Source organism: Stenella coeruleoalba, assembly GCF_951394435.1.
Source record: "Stenella coeruleoalba genome assembly, chromosome: 20".
Lineage (NCBI taxonomy): Eukaryota > Metazoa > Chordata > Mammalia > Artiodactyla > Delphinidae > Stenella > Stenella coeruleoalba.
In genome coordinates, this window is record NC_137166.1 from 17270545 (window position 1) to 17290054 (window position 19510).

At 42.5% G+C, this 19510-nt stretch overlaps 1 protein-coding gene across 1 annotated transcript; it reads left to right on the forward strand.

The window, feature by feature from the left end:
- Window positions 1-10348: 10348 nt before the first annotated feature.
- NQO1 (NAD(P)H quinone dehydrogenase 1) lies at window positions 10349-14579 on the forward strand. The gene is given in 4 exon segments (XM_079908483.1): window positions 10349-10512; window positions 10623-10753; window positions 13744-13923; window positions 13927-14579. Coding segments are annotated over 4 exon segments (543 nt in total). The 5' UTR covers window positions 10349-10403; the 3' UTR covers window positions 14050-14579.
- The last annotated feature ends 4931 nt before the right edge of the window (window positions 14580-19510 follow it).

Here is a 19510-nt window from a genome sequence, read left to right on the forward strand (position 1 = left end):
ATATGTGTGTGTGTGTATATATATATATGCACGTGCACACACACACACACACACACACACACACAAATAATAAATGCTGGAGAGGGTATGGAGAAAAGGGAAACCTACATTGTTGATGGGGATGTAAATTGGTGTAGCCACTATGGAAAACAGTACTGAGGTTCCTTAAAAAACTAAAAATAGAGTTGCCATATGATCCAGCAATCCCACTCCTGGGCATATATCCAGAGAAAACTCTAATTTGAAAAGATACATGCACCCCAATGTTCATAGCAGCAATATTCACAACAGCCAAGACATGGAAGCAACATAAATGTCCACTGACAGATTAATGGATAAAGAAGATGTGGTGTATGTATATATATATATATATATATATACACACACATATATACATACACACAATGGAATATTACTCAGCCACAAAAAAGAATGAAATAATGCCATTTGCAGCAATATAGATGCAACTAGAGGTTATCATACTAAGTGAAGTCAGAAAGAGAAAGACAAATACCATATGATACCACTTATATGTGGAATCTAAAATATGACACAAATGAACCTCTCTACGAAGCAGAAACAGAGTTACCACAGGAGAACAGACTTGTGGTTGCCAAGGGGGACAGGCGTGGGAGAGGGATGGATTAGGAGTTCGGGATTAGTAGATGCAAACTATTACATATAGAATGGATGGATGAGCTCCTACTGTATAGCACAGGGAACTATATTCAATGTGCTGGGATAAACCATAATGGAAAAGAATATAAAAAAGAATGTATATATATGGGTAACTGAGCCACTTTGCTGTACAGCAGAAATTAGCACAACATTGTAAATCAACTATACTTCAGTAAAAAAAAAAAAAAACACAGAACATTTCTTTCCATTCTACCTTCCCTCTCTGTCCTTTTCTCAAATCTTTTTTTTTTTTTGGTTGCACTGTGCAGAATGTGGGATCTTAGTTCTCTGGCCAGGGATTGAACCCATGCCCCCCTCAGTGGAAGCACAGAGTCTTAACCACTGGACTGCCAGGGAAGTCCCTCCTTTTCCCAGTTCTTACACCATGAAGGTCTTTATGATTCTTTTGCCTTGCTCTGGCCTGGAAAGACAATGCCACTATTCACATATCTCAGGCCATTGCAAAGGGGGATAATCAAACCTCCAAATGACTGTTAGACTTGCCATGCTGCTGCGGATCCTGTAGTTCTACCCATCACAAACTTCCCCCAATTTCTTTTTTTTTTTTAATTAATGAATTTATTTATTTTTGGCTGCGTTGGGTCTTTATTGCTGTGTGTGGGCTTTCTCTAGATGAGGTAAGCGGGGGCTACTCTTCACTGAGGTGCATGGACTTCTCATTGCGGGGGCTTCTTTTTGTTGTTGTTGTTGTTGTTGCAGAGCATGGACCCTAGGCGCACGGGCTTCAGTAGTTGCAGCACGTGGGCTCGGTAGTTGTGGCTCACGGGCTCTAGAGCACAGGGTCAGTAGTTCTGGTGCACAGGCTTAGTTGCTCCACGGCACGTGGGATCTTCCCAGACCAGGGATCGAACCTGTGTCCCCGGAATTGGCAGGCGGATTCTTAACCACTGCGCCACCAGGGAAGTCCCCTCCCTGACTTCTAATGCCTCAGTTTCTCTGGAACAAACTTAGCTCCCTCTCTATTGTGTCAGACTCCCTAGCCCTGGGGTCCATTTCCCTGACTCTGGTTAACAACCCCAAACCTGGGGAAACTTGCATCCAGGCTTCATACAAAGACACAAGATAAGGGTAACCAGAAGAAAACTGCCTGTGCAGTCTACAGACCTTAAATTTTCCTGGTTGTCACCTTTCCAGTCTCAAGTCACAGAGTCATACAGAGATTACTAGGAGGCATCATGATTCAAACTTTGCTTCCGTTGGCAGATCCCTACTGCCCAGGCTAAGAGTAAGTACAAATGAGGCTATGATCAAGGATCTCTCCTTAACTCTTGAAGATATCACAGAATCTGCTGCTAAAGCAATATCTGCCCAACAAAAATCGCTAGACTCTCTGGTCAAAGTTGTTCTTGATAATAGGAGAGTCCCTGACTATCTTTTGCTGAGCAGGGAGGTAATTGCGCTGTAGCCCATACCACTTGCTACACTTGGACTGACACTTCTGGGAAAGTTGAGACTCAGTCACATAAGACCATTGGATAAGCCAGTTGACTTTAAAAAGTGACTCCTTCTGGACTTCCTTGGTGGTCCAGTGGTTAAGAATCCACCTTCCAATGCAGGGGATGTGGGTTCGAGCCCTGGTCAGGGAACTAAGATCCCACGTGCCGCAGGGCAGCTAAGCCTGCACGCCACAACTAGAAGAGCCTGCACGCCGCAATTAAGACCCAACGCAAAGGGTGAGCTGTGACAGGGCGAGAGAGAGTCATGGACATATACACACTAACAAACGTAAGGTAGATAGCTAGTGGGAAGCAGCCGCATGGCACAGGGATATCAGCTCGGTGCTTTGTGACCGCCTGGAGGGGTGGGATAGGGAGGGTGGGAGGGAGGGAGACGCAAGAGGGAAGAGATATGGGAACATATGTATATGTATAACTGATTCACTTTGTTATAAAGCAGAAACTAACACACCATTGTAAAGCAATTATACCCCAATAAAGATGTTAAAAAAAAAAAAAGACCCAACGCAGCCATAAATAAATAGGTAGATAAATTTTTTTTTAAAAGTAACTCCTTTGACTTACATCATTCTGATTGGTTTGGGTCTTGGGGACCGTGGCTCTCAAATGCACTCCAGACACTCCTGCTTATAAAAATCATAGTTGTCTCCAGGTGTACTATATTTTCTCAGAAGTTTTTTTTTTAATTTATTTTTTATTTTTGGCTGCTTTTGGGTCTTCGTTGCTGCACGTGGGCTTTTCTCTGGTTGCTACTCTTCATTGTGGTGTGCAGGCGCCTCATTGCGGTGGTTTCTCTTGTTGGGAGCACGGGCTCTAGGCGCACGGGCTTCAGTAGTTGTGGTGCATGGGCTTCAGTAGTTGAGCCTCACGGGCTCTAGAGCGCAGGCTCAGTAGTTGTGGCACACGGGCTTAGTTGCTCCGCAGCATGTGGGATCTTCCCGGACCAGGGATAGAACCCGTGTCTCCTGCATTGGCAGGTGGATTCTTAACCACGGCGCCACCAAGGAAGCCCTCAAAAGTTTCAAATGCATATTTGCAACTGCTAACCACCCAGCTAATGATTTCCCTAAGACTAGAATCTCAGAAGAGGATCAAAGAGAAAGACCAACTTAAAGAAAGTGAACACGATACAGCATTGTCAACTGTGAATAAATACCACACACAGACTCAGCAAAAACTTCGAGAATTCCAGAGTTTAGTTTGGAGTAGCACTAGAGCCTGAACAATTTTTTTATTTTTTAAATCACATCTCTCAGGCTGAGAGTCTGATCAAAACGAGGCATTGTTTAAAACAAGACAACAGGGACTTCCCATTTCTGGGGGCCTAGAGTGGAAGCATCTGGGAGCGGCTGTTTCCCTCTAGGTTATTCCTTCTTCAGCTGTCTGGAGGGCACCAATACCTCTCCTGAAATACTAGGGTGAAAACTATTTCCTGATTTTCTAATTCTACAGAATGTTCTGTATTTATGTGTAACTTAGACAAAAAAAAGGGGGGGAGCTAGTGAGGGAAAATGGGAAGATGTAGATCTTGTATAACTAGTATTAGCCTACCCAGCTAACCAAATCTCGAGGTGAACTGAATCATCCAGAGAACTTGTTTGCAAGTAACAGATGCATCCAACCGGCAGCACATTCCTTGAGGAATTCAGTGAGCCCAGAGAGTAGAAGCAGAATGCATGAAACTATTTGAGGGTCTGCCCTTATTATATTTCCAATAGGTTTGCCTTGATTGCTTATTCTTCCTGCCAAAACGATCATGCGGGTAAGGTGTCTATTACTGCTAAAGAGATCTAGACATGCTTTACATTGACATGATGAACCACAATCCCTTTCTTTCTGTGCCAGCTTTATCTTTTTTGTCATTAAGTTCTATGTTGGTCATCAATGAAACTGCGGGTTGACAGAGTACAGTTTGATCTGAGAGGTTAGTAAAAACTCTTGGTTTCAGATTGGCCTGAGTATGAAGCCAGAGAATTGTAGGAATGTCAGAGCAATAGATGGGGACAGAGGTCAGCCCCCGAGAGACAGGATGATCTGGCCACCAGAATGTACTCTCCACAAAGACAAAGATTTGTGTCTCTTTTGTACACTGATATATTCCAAATGCCTAGAGCAGTGCCTGGTGTGTAGTAGGTGCTCAATAAACCATGGTGGAGAGGCTGAGAGGATGGGTCAGTGAGAACATTAGCATTTCAAGGCAGGGAAAGAAGGTTGGCTAGTGTGGATGTGGGGTGGAAATAGAAAATGTAGAATGGTGAAGAAGGCACAAGGGCTTTCAGGACATAAAGAAGTGACACTGGATTGGGGGCATATTACTTAGGGCCTGAGATCTGAAAGGGAACCGGTGCAGGGAGAGAGAAGCACTAACAAGATGTGCTTAGCTGTGTTAGATGGTCACTTCTGTCGATGTGCAGGATAAGAAAAACTGAATGATAAACTAGAGGTACTGGTAATAATCCCGTTTGTCTTTCAAGACAGCTCAGATGGCAACTCCTTCTGAAGGCCTTTGCTGAGGGGTCAGCCCTGAAGTGAACAGTTTTCCTCTATTAGTTATTAGTGTATGTGTCTTACGCCTTTCTTAGGGTAAATTTCAAGAAAGTCAAGCCTGTCATGTAGCTAGTTAAATGGCAGGAAGGGAAACTGAACCCTCCAAGTCCAAAAAAACTCAGATATGGCCGTGAAAAATGACTTGGAAACAAGCAACTCGGGCTTATGCTTTGGTAGTAAATCTCTTTCTTTACCCTTATCTCTGGCAAATACACATGACCTTTCTGTTAATTGCAAATGAATGCTCTGTTAATTGCCTATTCATAGCCTTTGACCATTTTTCTACTGGGTTGTTTTTAAGAATATATTCCAGATACTTAACTTTGTTGGTTATATTTCTTGCAAATATATTCTTCCTGTTTGTATCTCGTCTTACTTTTTTCTTATTTTTGAAGGTAACTGTCATGCCTATACTGTAGTTAGTAGATGGTAAGCTCTTTGAAAGCAAGGGATAGATGTCCTGATTTTCTCATTTTCTAGGAAGCGCCTTTATCTTTTACTGTTTACAAAATGCTTGTTAGGGCTTCCCTGGCGGCGCAGTGGTTAAGAATCCGCCTGCCAATGCAGGGGACACGGGTTCAAGCCCTGGTCTGGGAAGATCCCACATGCCGTGGAGCAACTGAGCCTGTGGAGCAACTAAGCCCGTGCACTGCAGCTACTGAGCCTGTGTGCCTAGAGCCCGTGCTCCGCAACAAGAGAAGCCACCGCAATGCACCATAACGAAGAGTAGCCCCCCACTCTCTGCAACTAGAGAAAGCTTGCACACAGCAACGAAGACTCAATGCAGCCAAAAATAAATAATTTTTAAAAACTGGTTGAGAGTCCGCCTGCCGATGCAGGGGACACGGGTTCGTGCCCCGGTCTGGGAAGATCCCACATGCTGCGGAGCGGCTGGGCCCGTGAGCCATGGCCGCTGAGCCTGCGCGTCCGGAGCCTGTGCTCCGCAACGGGAGAGGCCACAGCAGGGAGAGGCCCGCGTACCACAAAAAAAACCAAAAACAAACAAAGAAAAAAACTGCTTGTTAATGTTGATAAGTGAAAAAAATATATATATTGGGCTTCCCTGGTGGCGCAGTGGTTGGGAGTCCGCCTGCCGATGCAGGGGACGCGGGTTCGTGCCCTGGTCTGGGGGGATCCCGCGTGCCGTGGAGTGGCTGGGCCCGTGAGCCATGGCCGCTGGGCCTGTGCGTCCGGAGCCTGTGCTCCGCAGCGGGAGAGGCCACAGCAGTGAGAGGCCCGCGTACCGCAAAAAAAAAAAAAAATATATATATATATATACACATATATATATTTTAAAAAATATGTAGGTAAGGAGTAAGCCAAGAGAATAAAAACTGACAAAGCAGTATTTAGTAAACACTGATGTGACTAATGCAAAGATAAATCACAAAGAAAATGCATATCAGAGATTAATATACTCACATCGCTCTCAGTAGCGTTCAGTCCATGAGTTGATAATAAAGGGGGGGTGGGAATTTGTTGAGGCAGGCTCAGGAATTCCTTTCCATTTTCCCAGGCAGCGTCAGAAGCAGATATATCACTTCTGTAGCATTTAAATCCTCATCAAATTTATATTCCACCAAATCTGAGTTTATGGAGACTGAAACGCCAGGACCAAGCTTGGAAATCCTCTATTTTGGCAAGCGCCAAAAGCTTGCCTGAAGCTTACACGTGGCTGAAGCTTACACGTGGCTGAATTTAAGCCAGTAGGAGCTGCCTACACCAGGTGTGGTTAATACTGAAAGCAGCGCAAGAACTGAAGCCTCACACATCCCTTTCTAGTTAATTTTCTTCAAACAACAGCGAAAAAAGTTGCAGGTGCATTCTCTCCCAGCTCCACCCAGTCGCTGCTGTTCAGAGTTCTTAAGGTATGAAATTGTGGCACCAATTTTCGGGAGAACGGTGGTGGTAAACTTCCTTTCTCTGGTACTCCTCCCCACGCCCTACACGTTGTTGCATAGATTTATCTATGTCTATATATTTTTAAATTATTCCAGCTTCACCACTTAGTATGTACATTTGGGTAACTGCTTAAGGTTTCTGTGCTTGTTTTCCCATCCATAATATGAGGATACTAATTCTGTTTACCTCATAGGGTTGCTGTGACAACTGAAAAAGAATACAAAGCACTTAGAACAGTGCCTAGCACATAGTTAGCACCCTTTACATGCTGCTATTGCAAAAGTAAAGCAGGTTCGTTCTAACAAGTTTATTAACACAAAGGAGGTCCAAGAAAAAGTTCACCTTTCCCCTCTGCCTCTACCCTCTTGCCATCTCTTACTTACCTAAGGAAACTAGTAACGGTTTCATGTGATCATTCCACATCTTTTTTTCCCCTCATACCAATATACTGCAAATCTACCTATATATATGGAGTTAATAAAAGTGGATTCACATTCACTCATTTTATCATTTAACGATATATCCTGGATATCTTTCAGGGTGACTATGTGTAGCTAACTCATTCTTGTTAAGAGCAAATATTCTGTAGTATGTGTGTATCGTAATATATTCAAATGTGCTCCAGAAATAGATAATCGGGGTTATGTCTAATTTTTGCCAATGACTAGAATGGTTCAGTACACATCCTTGCTCTTCCATCCTGATGCTTTCAGTCTGTAGGACAGATTCCCCGAAGTTGGACAACTAGATCAAAGATTTATGTGCCTTTAAAATGTTTAAAGATTCAGCCTGATTACCTTCCCCAAAGGCTGAGGCAACTCATATTCCCACCAGCAACGTGCCAGTTTTCCTGAAATCTTTTTTTTTTTTAATTTACCTCACCCTTCCCCGCCTCCTCCATCTTCTTCTTCTTCTTCTTTTTTTTAATTAATTTATTTATTTTTGGTTGTGTTGGGTCTTCGTTTCTGTGCGAGGGCTTTCTCTAGTTGCAGCGAGCGGAGGCCACTCTTCATCGCGGTGCACGGGCCTCTCACTGTCGTGGCCTCTCTTGTTGCGGAGCACAGGCTCCAGATGCGCAGGCTCAGTAGTTGTGGCTCACGGGCCTAGTTGCTCTGCGGCATGTGGGATCTTCCCAGACCAGGGCTCGAACCCGTGTCCCCTGCAGTGGGAGACAGATCCTCAACCACTGTGCCACCAGGGAAGCCCTTCCTGAAATCTTAAATTGCCCTTGATGTTATTTGTCTTAAATTGTTTTGCCAAGTGATCGGTAAATAATGTCTCATTTTATTTTTATTTTATTTATTTTTTTGCTACACCACGTGGCGTGTGGGATCTTAGTTCCCTGAGCAGAGCTCAAACCCGTGCCCACTGCAGTGGAAGTGTGGAGTCTTAACCACTGGACCAGCAGGGAAGTCCCATGATGCCTTATTTTAATTTGCTTTTCCTTGCAGGCCTGACAGGGCACGTTCTCATTTGTTTATTGTTGTTTGCAATTTCCTTCCCTGAATCATGTGTTCATATCCTTGACTTTTTCTTCTATTGCATTGTCTTTTCCTAATTATTTGTAGGCATTCTTTAGGATTTTAACTCTTTGTGATGAGTTCTGGATATCTTCTCCTGATTGTCTTTTGCTTCTGTTTATGGGACCTTTTGTTAAAAACAAATTTTTGATGTTTATGTGGCTTTATCTCTCAGGCTTTTCCTTCATGGTTTCTGAATCTCTAGTCTTTCTTAAAAAGTAGCCTCTGTCCAGAGGTTATACAAATTCTCCCTTTCATCCCATACTATTCTTTTTTTTTTAAAGGTTTTTAAAATAACATTTATGGGGCTTCCCTGGTGGCGCAGTGGTTGAGAGTCCGCCTGCCGATGCAGGGGACACGGGTTTGTGCCCCGGTCCGGGAGGATCCCACATGCCGCGGAGCGGCTGGGCCTGTGAGCCATGGCCGCTGAGCCTGCGCATCCGGAGCCTGTGCTCTGCAACGGGAGAGGCCACAACAGTAAGAGGCCCGCGTACCACACACAAAAAAAACCCAAAACAAAACAAACAAACAAAAAATAACATTTATGTCTTAAAAGTTAACATGTGCATAACAGGAAACCAAAAATCATTAGAAGCAAAAAACAAAGTTATCCATAATCACAAATAGTTTACTGTTTGATGTGTCCTTCTAGGTCTTGTTTATGTAGGTAGCTACACAACTAAGCATCCATTTTTATGTAAATAAGACCATACAGTTATGTATCATGCTTTTTCACATATCACGAATATCTACCATTTCAAAGTCCCAAAGCTATGAGTATTTTCACAACCAAGAATACACTATACCAACTCAGTCTGGAAGGGAAAAATGTAATCTTGCCTTTCTTGGCGACAAAAATTTCATAAAAGACAAAATGGCAACAGGCCTCTAGATAAAGATATTGGCAAGAGTTATGATTAAAATACTGCAATCCCTTAATGTTCAATTAAAAATGAGACATAAAGCAACAGAGTACACAAAGCATCCTATACTATTCTTTTTTTTTTGGTGGGTTTTTTTTTTTGAATTTTATTTATTTTTTTATACAGCAGGTTCTTATTAGTCATCAACTTTATACACATCAGTGTATACATTTCAATCCCAATCGCCCAATTCATCACACCACCACCACCACCACCCGCCGCTTTCCCCCCTTGATGTCCATACGTTTGTTCTCTACCTCTGTGTTTCAATTTCTGCCCTGCAAATCGGTTCATCTGTACCATTTTTCTAGGTTCCACATATATGCGTTAATATACGATATTTTTCTCTTTCTGACTTACTTGACTCTGTATGACAGTCTCTAGATCCATCCACATCTCAACAAATGACCCAATTTTGTTCCTCTTTATGGCTGAGTAATATTCCATTGTATATATGTACCACATCTTCTTTATCCATTCATCTGTCGATGGGCATTTAGGTTGCTTCCATGACTTGGCTATTGTAAATAGTGCTGCAATGAACACTGGGGAACATGTGTCTTTTTGAATTATGGTTTTCTCTGGGTATATGCCCAGTAGTGGGATTGCTGGATCATATGATAATTCTATTTTTAGTTTTTTAAGGAACCTCCATACTGTTCTCCATAGTGGCTGTATCAATTTACATTCCCACCAACAGTGCAAGAGGGTTCCCTATCCCATACTATTCTAATAGTTTCATTTTTTAAAATGTAGATCTTTAATCTGCCAGCAAATTGTTGCTGTATGTGGTGTGTTAGTGGGATAGTTAAAACCCAAAACTTTAATACAATAGACACACTGAAAAGCGCACAAGTTCTAAGTGAATTTTCACAAACGGAAGACACACTTGTGTAATCTGCACCCAGATCGAGAAATAGAATACGGCCAGCACCCCAAAAGCCCATTTGTCCCCTTCTAGTCACTATCCCCTGATGGAGGGTAATTGCTATACTGACTTCTAACACCTTACATTAGTCTTCTAAGGGGATAATTTTGTTTTCATGCAGATGGCTGTTTAAGTATGCCAACACCATTTACTAAATTAGCCACTGTTTTCCCAGTGAGTTAAAATGCCTCCTTTCATTGTTGGTACTTGTAAGGAGAAAATATATTTTTTGATGCAGTGGATGGATTGCATAACCCAAGGTCTAACAAAGTCACGTCTTCCATTATGGATCCCAGCTAGGCTCACCTGTAGCCAGAGCTTTGCTGGTTGGTGACTGATTTTCTCCATGTTCCTTGTGTGTGTCTAAATAGTTAGAAAAGCACTGATCCTACTGGCCCACTCAGAGAGGACATCCTTCAACTATGCCATGAAGGAGGCCGCCGTAGAGGCTTTGAAGAGGAAAGGATGGGAGGTCACTGTGTCGGACCTGTATGCCATGAACTTCAATCCCGTCATCTCCAGAAACAACATCACAGGTGGGAGCAGCTCTCCCCTTTAATTAGGTCTTTGTGGAACTTCTCGCCTGTGGGTTCTCTGGCCCCACCTTGGCCCCTCTGGCGTCAGCCTCTCTTTTTCCTCTCTGCAGGTAAACTGGAGGACCCCGGGAACTCTCAGTATCCTGCCGAGTCTGTTCTAGCTTATAAAGAAGGCTGTCTGAGCCCAGATATTGTGGCCGAACAAAAGAAGCTGCAAGCCACAGACCTTGTGATTTTTCAGGTGTGGCTAAGACATCAAAAGGGGTGTTGGGACACTTGCGTTCTTTTTGTCCTAGACCTGGCACCTAATTAGCTATGTAATCTTAGGAAAGTAACAGCCACTTGACCGCATTCTCTGTAGAGAAGGGTGATTACTTCAAAGGCGCAGTGTTACACAGATTTACAGATGTCGTGAATCTGGCTGTACTACTCTTTGAAAATATGACTGTGATGGCAGAGATGACATTTGAGCCTTGAGCTTTTTTTCCCTAGTATGTTTAATCTTTTTCTTCAGTTAGTTATTTCTTGTGGAATCACTCAAGTTTGCAATTCTCCCCCGCCCCCATCTCCATAGGCATCCTGAAATTAGTTTGTGGAGCTGCTATCTGGAGGATTTGGACTCCACAGAAAGTTCATTAATCCCCCTGAAGGGTCACTGAAAACGAGATACCTGAATTGGGCAGAGAATGATATTCATGTCCCCGTGGATACCCTGCAGAGAGTACATGGAGCCACTGCCACCAGTGGAGATGGAAAGCACTGCCTTCTTATTCTGTAAAAGAAAAGTCATTACCTTCCACATCTCCTTGGTGACAGGAAGTTAATGAAACAGCCCCAGGGGAAAGAACACAAAGGTCCCCCCTCCCATCTGTTGTTTATGTTACTTCATACATTGGCTCCTCTGAGCCTCACAGTATTGACTCTGCAGAAATACCAGCCTGGAAGATGGTACACAGAGGGGCAGGCCCAGGATTCCATACTCCTGGATGTGGCAAATCAGGTGAAGGTTGTCATGGTAACACAAAATCAGTGCTGACTGCTGGTGCCTAGGTGGAGTTATTTGTTGTTTTTTATCTATCTCCGCACACTGCTAGGCATGTATCTAGGCTTGTAATCCAGGAGCTCTAAAAATGTTTCTTGTATAGTTTTGGGTGTCTGCAAAATGAAGACAGACTGACTTTTTTATTACGGACAATTTCAAACATACATAAAGAAGAGAAAATAGTATAATGATGCATCCACCACCCAGCTTTAACTCTCAGTATCCCCTCACTCCTGTTTCTTCCTGGAGTATTTTAAAGAAAATCCTGAACATCCTGTCAAAATATCTATGAAAATATCTATTAAAAATTTTGGGAGAGACATGCATCTCTCCCTAAGGGACCTGGAGCCTGATTTTGGTATCTAATTGTGCTCAAAACTCTGCCTCAGGACAGAATCTACCTAGAATCCAGGTGTTAGAAAAAGCAGAACCATCAACCTACCCAGAAAGGTCCCTTGTCATACACGGCAGCATACGAGTAAGCAAACTCCCCTATGAGCACTCACTCAAACCAGCCTTTCAGGATGGCAGGGACTCCAAACCACTGCAGGGGGAACTGTGGGGCAGAGGACAAAGAGGTCAGATGGGGAACACCCCCAAAATAGAAGACTTAGGGTGCTTAGCTGCTGCCCATGATGTCACTGAGGGGCGAACTTTCTTCAGGACCTGTCATCCCTTCTGGAGGAGTTAGCACATTCAAGAAAAGAAAATTTTAAAGAAAAGAAAATTATTGTCCTTGGTCAGTCAACTTGACACTCCTGTTTCTGCCTAAAAATACAAATATTGGGTGGGTGTGAAGAAACACATGCAATAAGATTTGCTTCTATGAAATCACATTTGGCAGCCAAGTCTGAACAGCAAGGATTGCAGCCAAAGTTGGCTTCAGTGTGTGTTGCCTAAATCAATATTTTCCCAAGAGCTTGCTTTTGTGGGTGTGGTTTCAAAAATATGAAACCTGTACCTTGTGCTCACGGATTTAAAATCCTATCATTTAGAATAAACAGAACCACTCACATATGCAAACAAATGATCTGTGTGACTTAAGTTCATCAGGGAATTGCCATGAGAAAGACCTATTGGGCCTCTTGTCCTGGTAAAAGCTAAGCAAGGACATACCAGTATTTCTTCTTCTCCTTGACTCACTTAAAGGCAGTAACAACAGGAACATGCCCAGAGGTTAAAAAACAAAACTAGGACAGAGAAAGAATTTTTAAGACTTGATAGGTCTCTCTTTGAAGGGTGGTTGACCTACAGGAAAGGGGATAAGGAAGTAGAGTTTTAGGACACGACTGAGAATGAGACCTGTATTCTCACCCTGAATCTGCCAGTAATTTGCCTCATCAGTAAAAAGAGGGGCTTGAGGTATCTCTAGTAGCTTCTCACATTCTCACATTTATGATGCTCCAATTGTGAGGGACCAGATCTGCAGCTTTTAGGATAAATGTGCAGGTTGTTTAGGCAAGTAGATTTGGTCCCTTGTGAATGTTCTACAGTCAGGGCTGAAAAAGAATTGGTTGGTTTGCCAGGTATTAAAAGTTTACTCTCTCAAGTTGTTCTTGGAGGGACTTCCCTGGTGGTGCAGTGGTTAAGACTCCGCGCTCCCAATGCAGGGGGCCTGGGTTCGATCTCTGGTCAGGGAACTAGATCCCACACGCATGCCGCAACTAAGGGTGTGCATGCCGCAACTAAGGAGCCCGCCTGCTGCAACTAAGACCCAGCGAAACCAAATAAATAAATAAATAAAAGGGGCCGCCTATAGGATTAGGGAATTAATATTAACATTGGAGAATAAATGGTAAAAATAATTTATCAAGACTTGTCTAGTAATGTGGGGAGGCAGAGAAATGCACATGTGCATGCCTTGGCAAGGGTCAGTTGCCAAGAAGCTGAAACTCACCCTTAGGTAATAGAACTTTGGGCACTTTTGGCAGAGAATGCCAGGCTGGCACAGTTTCAAGGTTTTCTTCATTCAAAGAAGAGCACAGCTGAATAGGCTAAAATAGGTAACAACTAGGTACAGAAAGCACAAGGTGAGAGGGTGGAGCTATGAACTAATTTTCCAGGGTGCCTCAGGCCTCCACATCAGAGTGTCCTGTTGGGAAACCCAGATTAACTTTTGTTGTTTGTATATGGTACAAGGTCTGTGGGGTTTGATCTGTAACTCACCTTTGTGCTTTGTGTATCCCCAGAGTGGCACTCTGCATTTCTGTGGCTTCCAACTCTTGGAACCTCAACTGACATATAGCATTGGGCACACTCCCGAGGATGTCCAAATTCAGATCCTGGAAGGATGGAAGAAACGCCTGGAGAATATTTGGGATGAGATGCCACTGTATTTTGCTCCAAGTAGCCTCTTTGACCTAAACTTCTAGGCAGGATTCTTAATGAACAAGGAGGTACAGGATGAACAGAAAAATAAGGAATTTGGCCTTTCAGTGGGCCATCACTCGGGCAAGTCCATCCCAACGGACAACCAGATCAAAGCCAGAAAATAAGATTCACAAGACTTGATTTCCTTCTAAAATATAGTCAAATCTAGACTTCTTTCTTGGGGTTCCTTGACTTGCTTTAGTTTTTAAGATTTGTGTTTTTCTTTTGCCACAAGGAATGGATAGAACAGACTATATTCATACATTTTTGTATAGTTTTGTTAAACATAACCGATTCTGTTTTTTTTTTAATTATTAATTAATTTATTTATGGCTGCGTTGGGTCTTCATTGCTGCATGTGGGCTTTCTCTAGTTGCAGCGAGTGGGGGCTATTCTTCGTTGCGGTGCACGGGCTTCTCATGTAGTGGCTTCTCTTGTGCAGCACAGGCCCTAGGCGCATGGGCTTCAGTAGTTGTGGCACATGGGCTCAGTAGTTGTGGCACGTGGGCTCTAGAGCACAGGCTTAGTAGTGGCACACGGGCTTAGTTGCTCCGCAGCACGTGGGATCTTCCTGGACCAAGGCTTGAACCCGCGTCCCCTGCATTGGCAGGCGGATTCTTAGCCACTACGCCACCAGGGAAGTCCCAAATGTAACCAACTGCTATCATGGCAAAATCTGATTAGGCTCAAAAGGCCTCTCAGGCTTAGGACGTAAAGCTGGAGAGAAGGGTGTAGAAAGATCCCAGACAGTATTCTTTAAGGTCCTCTACACAATTTAATTCCTCTCTTTAGAGATACATTTTTAGGAATAAATCTGGCTAGAGAGCATCCAACTCCTCAATGATCTATTTTTCTTTTAATTACCTCTCTGTGGTTTATGGCAGAAGGGAATTGCTCAGAGAAAGAAATGACGAAATCTGTCTGACCTAAGGGACTTGTTTAGTAATTACTACTCTCTGCTTGTTTGTGAGATATATTGGCTTTAATTACTACACAATGAATATTATGCCTAATACGAGTGTCATTCTCCTTCAGCTTTTGTTGTTTCTATACAGTGCACACAGACACCTTGAAATGAAAAGCTAAAAAAAATCTCTTTAATTCAATCTTCTAATTTAATGTCTGCAAATAAACCAACACCTCTAAACACTACATCTGCTACAATGAATGAATTCACGAAAGGAAACAGTACTCCCAGTATCTAAAAACAGCTTGCCACAAACAGTACTTTATTTCAGATCCATGTAACTAACCTTCTGGAAGTTTTTCCTGTATCATTGATAAACTGATGACTTGCCTTTTAAAGATGTGTTTTGGTTTCATGAATTTAGGGACAAAATTGTGAGCCTAGAGTTTCATTAACTTTGGTGAACAATTTTGGCGTAACATTCTAACTTCCTATTTAAATGATTGAGGTGCACCTCTACTCACTGTTGGTATAACCTAAGTAGAAAATGATGAAAGAACGCCCTCTTGTGGTGCACAGAAAGAAAACATGAGAAAATGATGCAAAGCAAGGTTGCATGAAACTGGGAACAGCCTCTTACCTGCCAAGGAAATGATGGCGTCAGGCTGGAGAACCTCATGTGCTAGATGCCAGCAGGCACTGGGTATTCTTTCCACAATATCCACAATGGCAGATGGCTGGGTGCTTCAGTTTGAAAACATATGAAAATATTTACTGTTGCCTTCATCTTCACTGTAGTTTTATGTAAATTTCTAAAAGTTCCAAATGAAATAAATAAAATCCATTTCTACAAAACAGACCCACACTCACTGGTTTCAGAGAAGCTAGTGACAGAGGCATTCAGGCAAAAGTGGAATCTACTGGGCAAGAAGCAATCAGAGGATTCAGTGACAAATTGTGGCCAGAAGCCTATATGGTGACTTGGCTTGAGAGCTTGCCCAATAAGGCTGCTTCATTCTGAATGGCAAGGGAACCTACTAAGATTCTCTCAGGGAATTTAAAGGACATTTAAGGAGATCCAGGAAAGACAGTGGTATAGAAATCAAGAAAAACACAGAATGCAATAAACAAATGCCAAGGAGCAATATTTATTCTGATTTCCCTGATTTATTCTGATTTATCTAATCAATGGGCCAGGCATTCTTCTAGAGGCACTGGGAATACAGCAGACAAAAAAACCTAGCCTCATGAAGTTTGCATTCTAGTAAAGAATGAGAGAGGAACAAATGTCAGTCAGGTGGTGATAAATGCTACGAAGGAAGAGCAGGGTAAGAGGGTTAGAGATGGGATACGAGTTTTATACAGGGTGATCAAGAAAGATCTCTCCTATAAGGTTATATTTGGGCAAAGCCCTGATAAAGTGAGAGAATGACACATGTAGGTCCCTGAAGGAAGAGCATGCCAGGAGTGATGTGAGTGCAAACCCATGAGGCAGCAGCATGATCAGTATGCTTTAGGGAGAGCAAGGAGGTTAGTGTGACTAAAGCACAGAAAGCAAGAGAGGGATAGGTCAGACACAAAGCTGGAATCAGACCACAAAGGGCATTACAAGCATTGTGAAATGTAGAGATAGGAAGTCACTAGAGGGTTTTGAGCAGAGGTGTAACATATGACTTACATTTAAATCTGGCTGGTATGTGAAGAATCAAGTATAAGGGGCAATGATAGAAGCAGGGAGAACTGCTGGGAAGCTGTTATGACAATCTAGGCAACAAATGCTTTGGATCAAAGTGACAGCAATAGATGTATTGAGAAGTGGTTGGGTTCTGGAAGTATTTCAAAGGACAGAGTAACAGGATTTGATGATGGATTGGATCAAGGTCAAAAAACAAACCAACCAACCCTCAAAGGTATTTTGGCTTAAACAATTAGAAGAATGGAAATTCCATTTGCTTAGATGGGGAAGAATCTGGAAAGAGTATTGGCGGCAGAAGTTGGGAGTGGGAAGGGGAGAATCAAAATTTCACTTCAGACATGTTATTTCTGAGATGCCTGTTAAGACTGTCAAGTAGATAGTTCGATAATAGGAACCTGGAGTTAAAGAAGTTATGGCTGGAGATATACATTTGGAAATTTTCAACACATAGTCTATAAAGCAATCTGACTGGATGAGTACACCTAAAAATTGAGTTATGATAGAGAAGAGATCTGATGATTGACTTCTAGGGTTCTCCAATGTTAGGAGGTCAAGAAGACGAGAATGGAAAAGGCCAGTGTAGCAGGAGAGATGAGTGCGGTGTCCTGAAAGCCAAGTGAAAAAAGTGTTTCAAAGCGTGTCATATACTGTTGATAAACTGAGTGAAACAGCCCTCAGAATTAACTTTTGGGTGGCCATTGGTGATGCTGATGAGCTATTTCAGTAGAGCAGGGTGATAAAACCTGATTGGAATGGGTTCAAGAGGATGAATAAGAGAAAGTGGAAATAGTATGTATGGAGGATGTGGGGATGTGTGGTCAAAGAAAATTGTTTGATATTTTTAAGAGATGAGGGACATTACAGAAAATTTATATACCAGTGGATATGACTCAGAGAGAAAGGTTTTCATGCTGGAGAAAGAGGACAATTATATATGTATATGTATAATTGAATCACTTTGCTGTACACCTGAAACTAACATAACATGAAACTAACATGCATAAAATCAACTATAATCCAATATAAAATAAAAATTAAATTAAAAATTAAAAAAAGAAAGAGGACAATTAAAGGAACAGGAGGATGTATTTGAAAAAGCAAAAGGATATGGATCCAGTGCACCAGAAGCAGAAGAGCAAAGTAGCAACAGGACTGGTACACTTATTAGGCACTTAGCTCCTGTGTGCCAGGAACTAAGTAGTTTTACACTGATTAATTTACTTAATTCTTTTTTTTTTTTTCTTTTGCTGTACGCGGGCCTCTCACTGTTGTGGCCTCTCCAGTTGCAGAGCACAGGCTCTGGATGCGCAGACTCAGCAGCCATGGCTCACGGGCCTAGCCGCTCCGTGGCATGTGGGATCTTCCTGGACCAGGGCACGAACCCGTGTCCCCTGCATCGGCAGGCGGACCCCCAACCACCGCGCCACCAGGGAAGCCCTAATTTACTTAATTCTTATAACAACCCTAAGAGGATCATTCATTTTTCTTTCCACTTTATAAATAAAGAAATTGAGGAATGGAGAGGTTAAACAGTAGGTATAGGAGCCAGAACTTCACCCAAGCAGGCAAACTCAAGAGCCTATGCTTTTGGACTTCCCCGGCGGCACAGTGGTTAAGAATCTGCCTGCCAATGCAGGGGACACGGGTTTGAGCCCTGGTCCAGGAAGATCCCACGTGCCTAGGAACAACTAAGGCCGTGTGCCACAACTACTGGGCCTGCGCTCTAGAGCCCGCAAGCCGCAACTATTGAGCCCATATGCCCTAGAGCCCGCATGCCTAGAGCCCATGCTCCGCAACAAGAGAAGCCACCACAATGAGAAGCCTGAGCACCACAACGAAGAGTAGCCCCCGCTCACCGCAACTAGAGAAAGCCCGCGCGCAGCAACGAAGACCTAACACAGCCAAAAGTAAATAAATAAGTAAATAAATTTATTTTTTTAAAAAAAGAGCCTATGCTTTAAATACTATGCAGGCAGGGACAATGACAACATGAAATAGAGCACAAGAGTAGTAATCAATTGTCTTCCTGAGAGAAAGACCATTAAGTGTTGCTGTCGAGAAACTATAGCTGCTTTTATACTTCTAGAGTCCCTCTGTGTCCTGAGCAGGGATAAATGGTGTTCGGTTCTTTTACAGGCCTAATTATATGGCCGCTGAGAATTGTCTGCTCCTCACAAGATAATAGAGCAGGACTCTTACCAGCTTGGAGTAAAGCAGGACAGCTATCTCCCTTGTTCTGCACACTGTAACTTAAATTATGTAACCCAGGATTGCATCAGCCTTTCCGGCAGCCACTCATATGCAGTCCCATTTTCGGATCAGTCTTTTGCCCACATATGCTGTTTTTTGGACCCCAGTACTTTTGATATTTATACTTATTTAAATTCATTTGGTTATTACTCCCTTCCAGTGCTGCTGCAGTCAATAATGCCAAAAGACAACTTTTAAACATATTTAGAACAATAGCAGCATTGTTGTCACTTTAGACTCCTAAAGTGACAACTCATTTATATATAAACATTTGGATGTGTTAAAAAAATTCAGTCACTTTCACAGAATCAACAGACACTGTCTATATTTGATAAGAAGGTATAAGCATACTGTTTAAAGCAGTGCTTCTGAAGCTTCAGTTATTTATATATCACATACATGATATTCATGTATCACCTGTATTAGTATTTATTTAGTATTTGTCTTTGACTCACATTTCCCCATAGTCTAGTAAGTAGACACATTATATATTTTCTAATGTACATCCAAACCTTATATATATATATATATATATATATATATATGTTTAAAGATAATGTTTACCCATGTATCACCTGAAATCATTTTGGGTACCACTAGTGATATATGTACCACATTCTGATATATATATATATGGAAATAACTTACAGAAAAATAAAAAGAGATTGCCTCTGGATGTGGGACTGAGGCCTGGAGAGATGTGGTTTTCATCAAAAGTACCTCCATAATACAA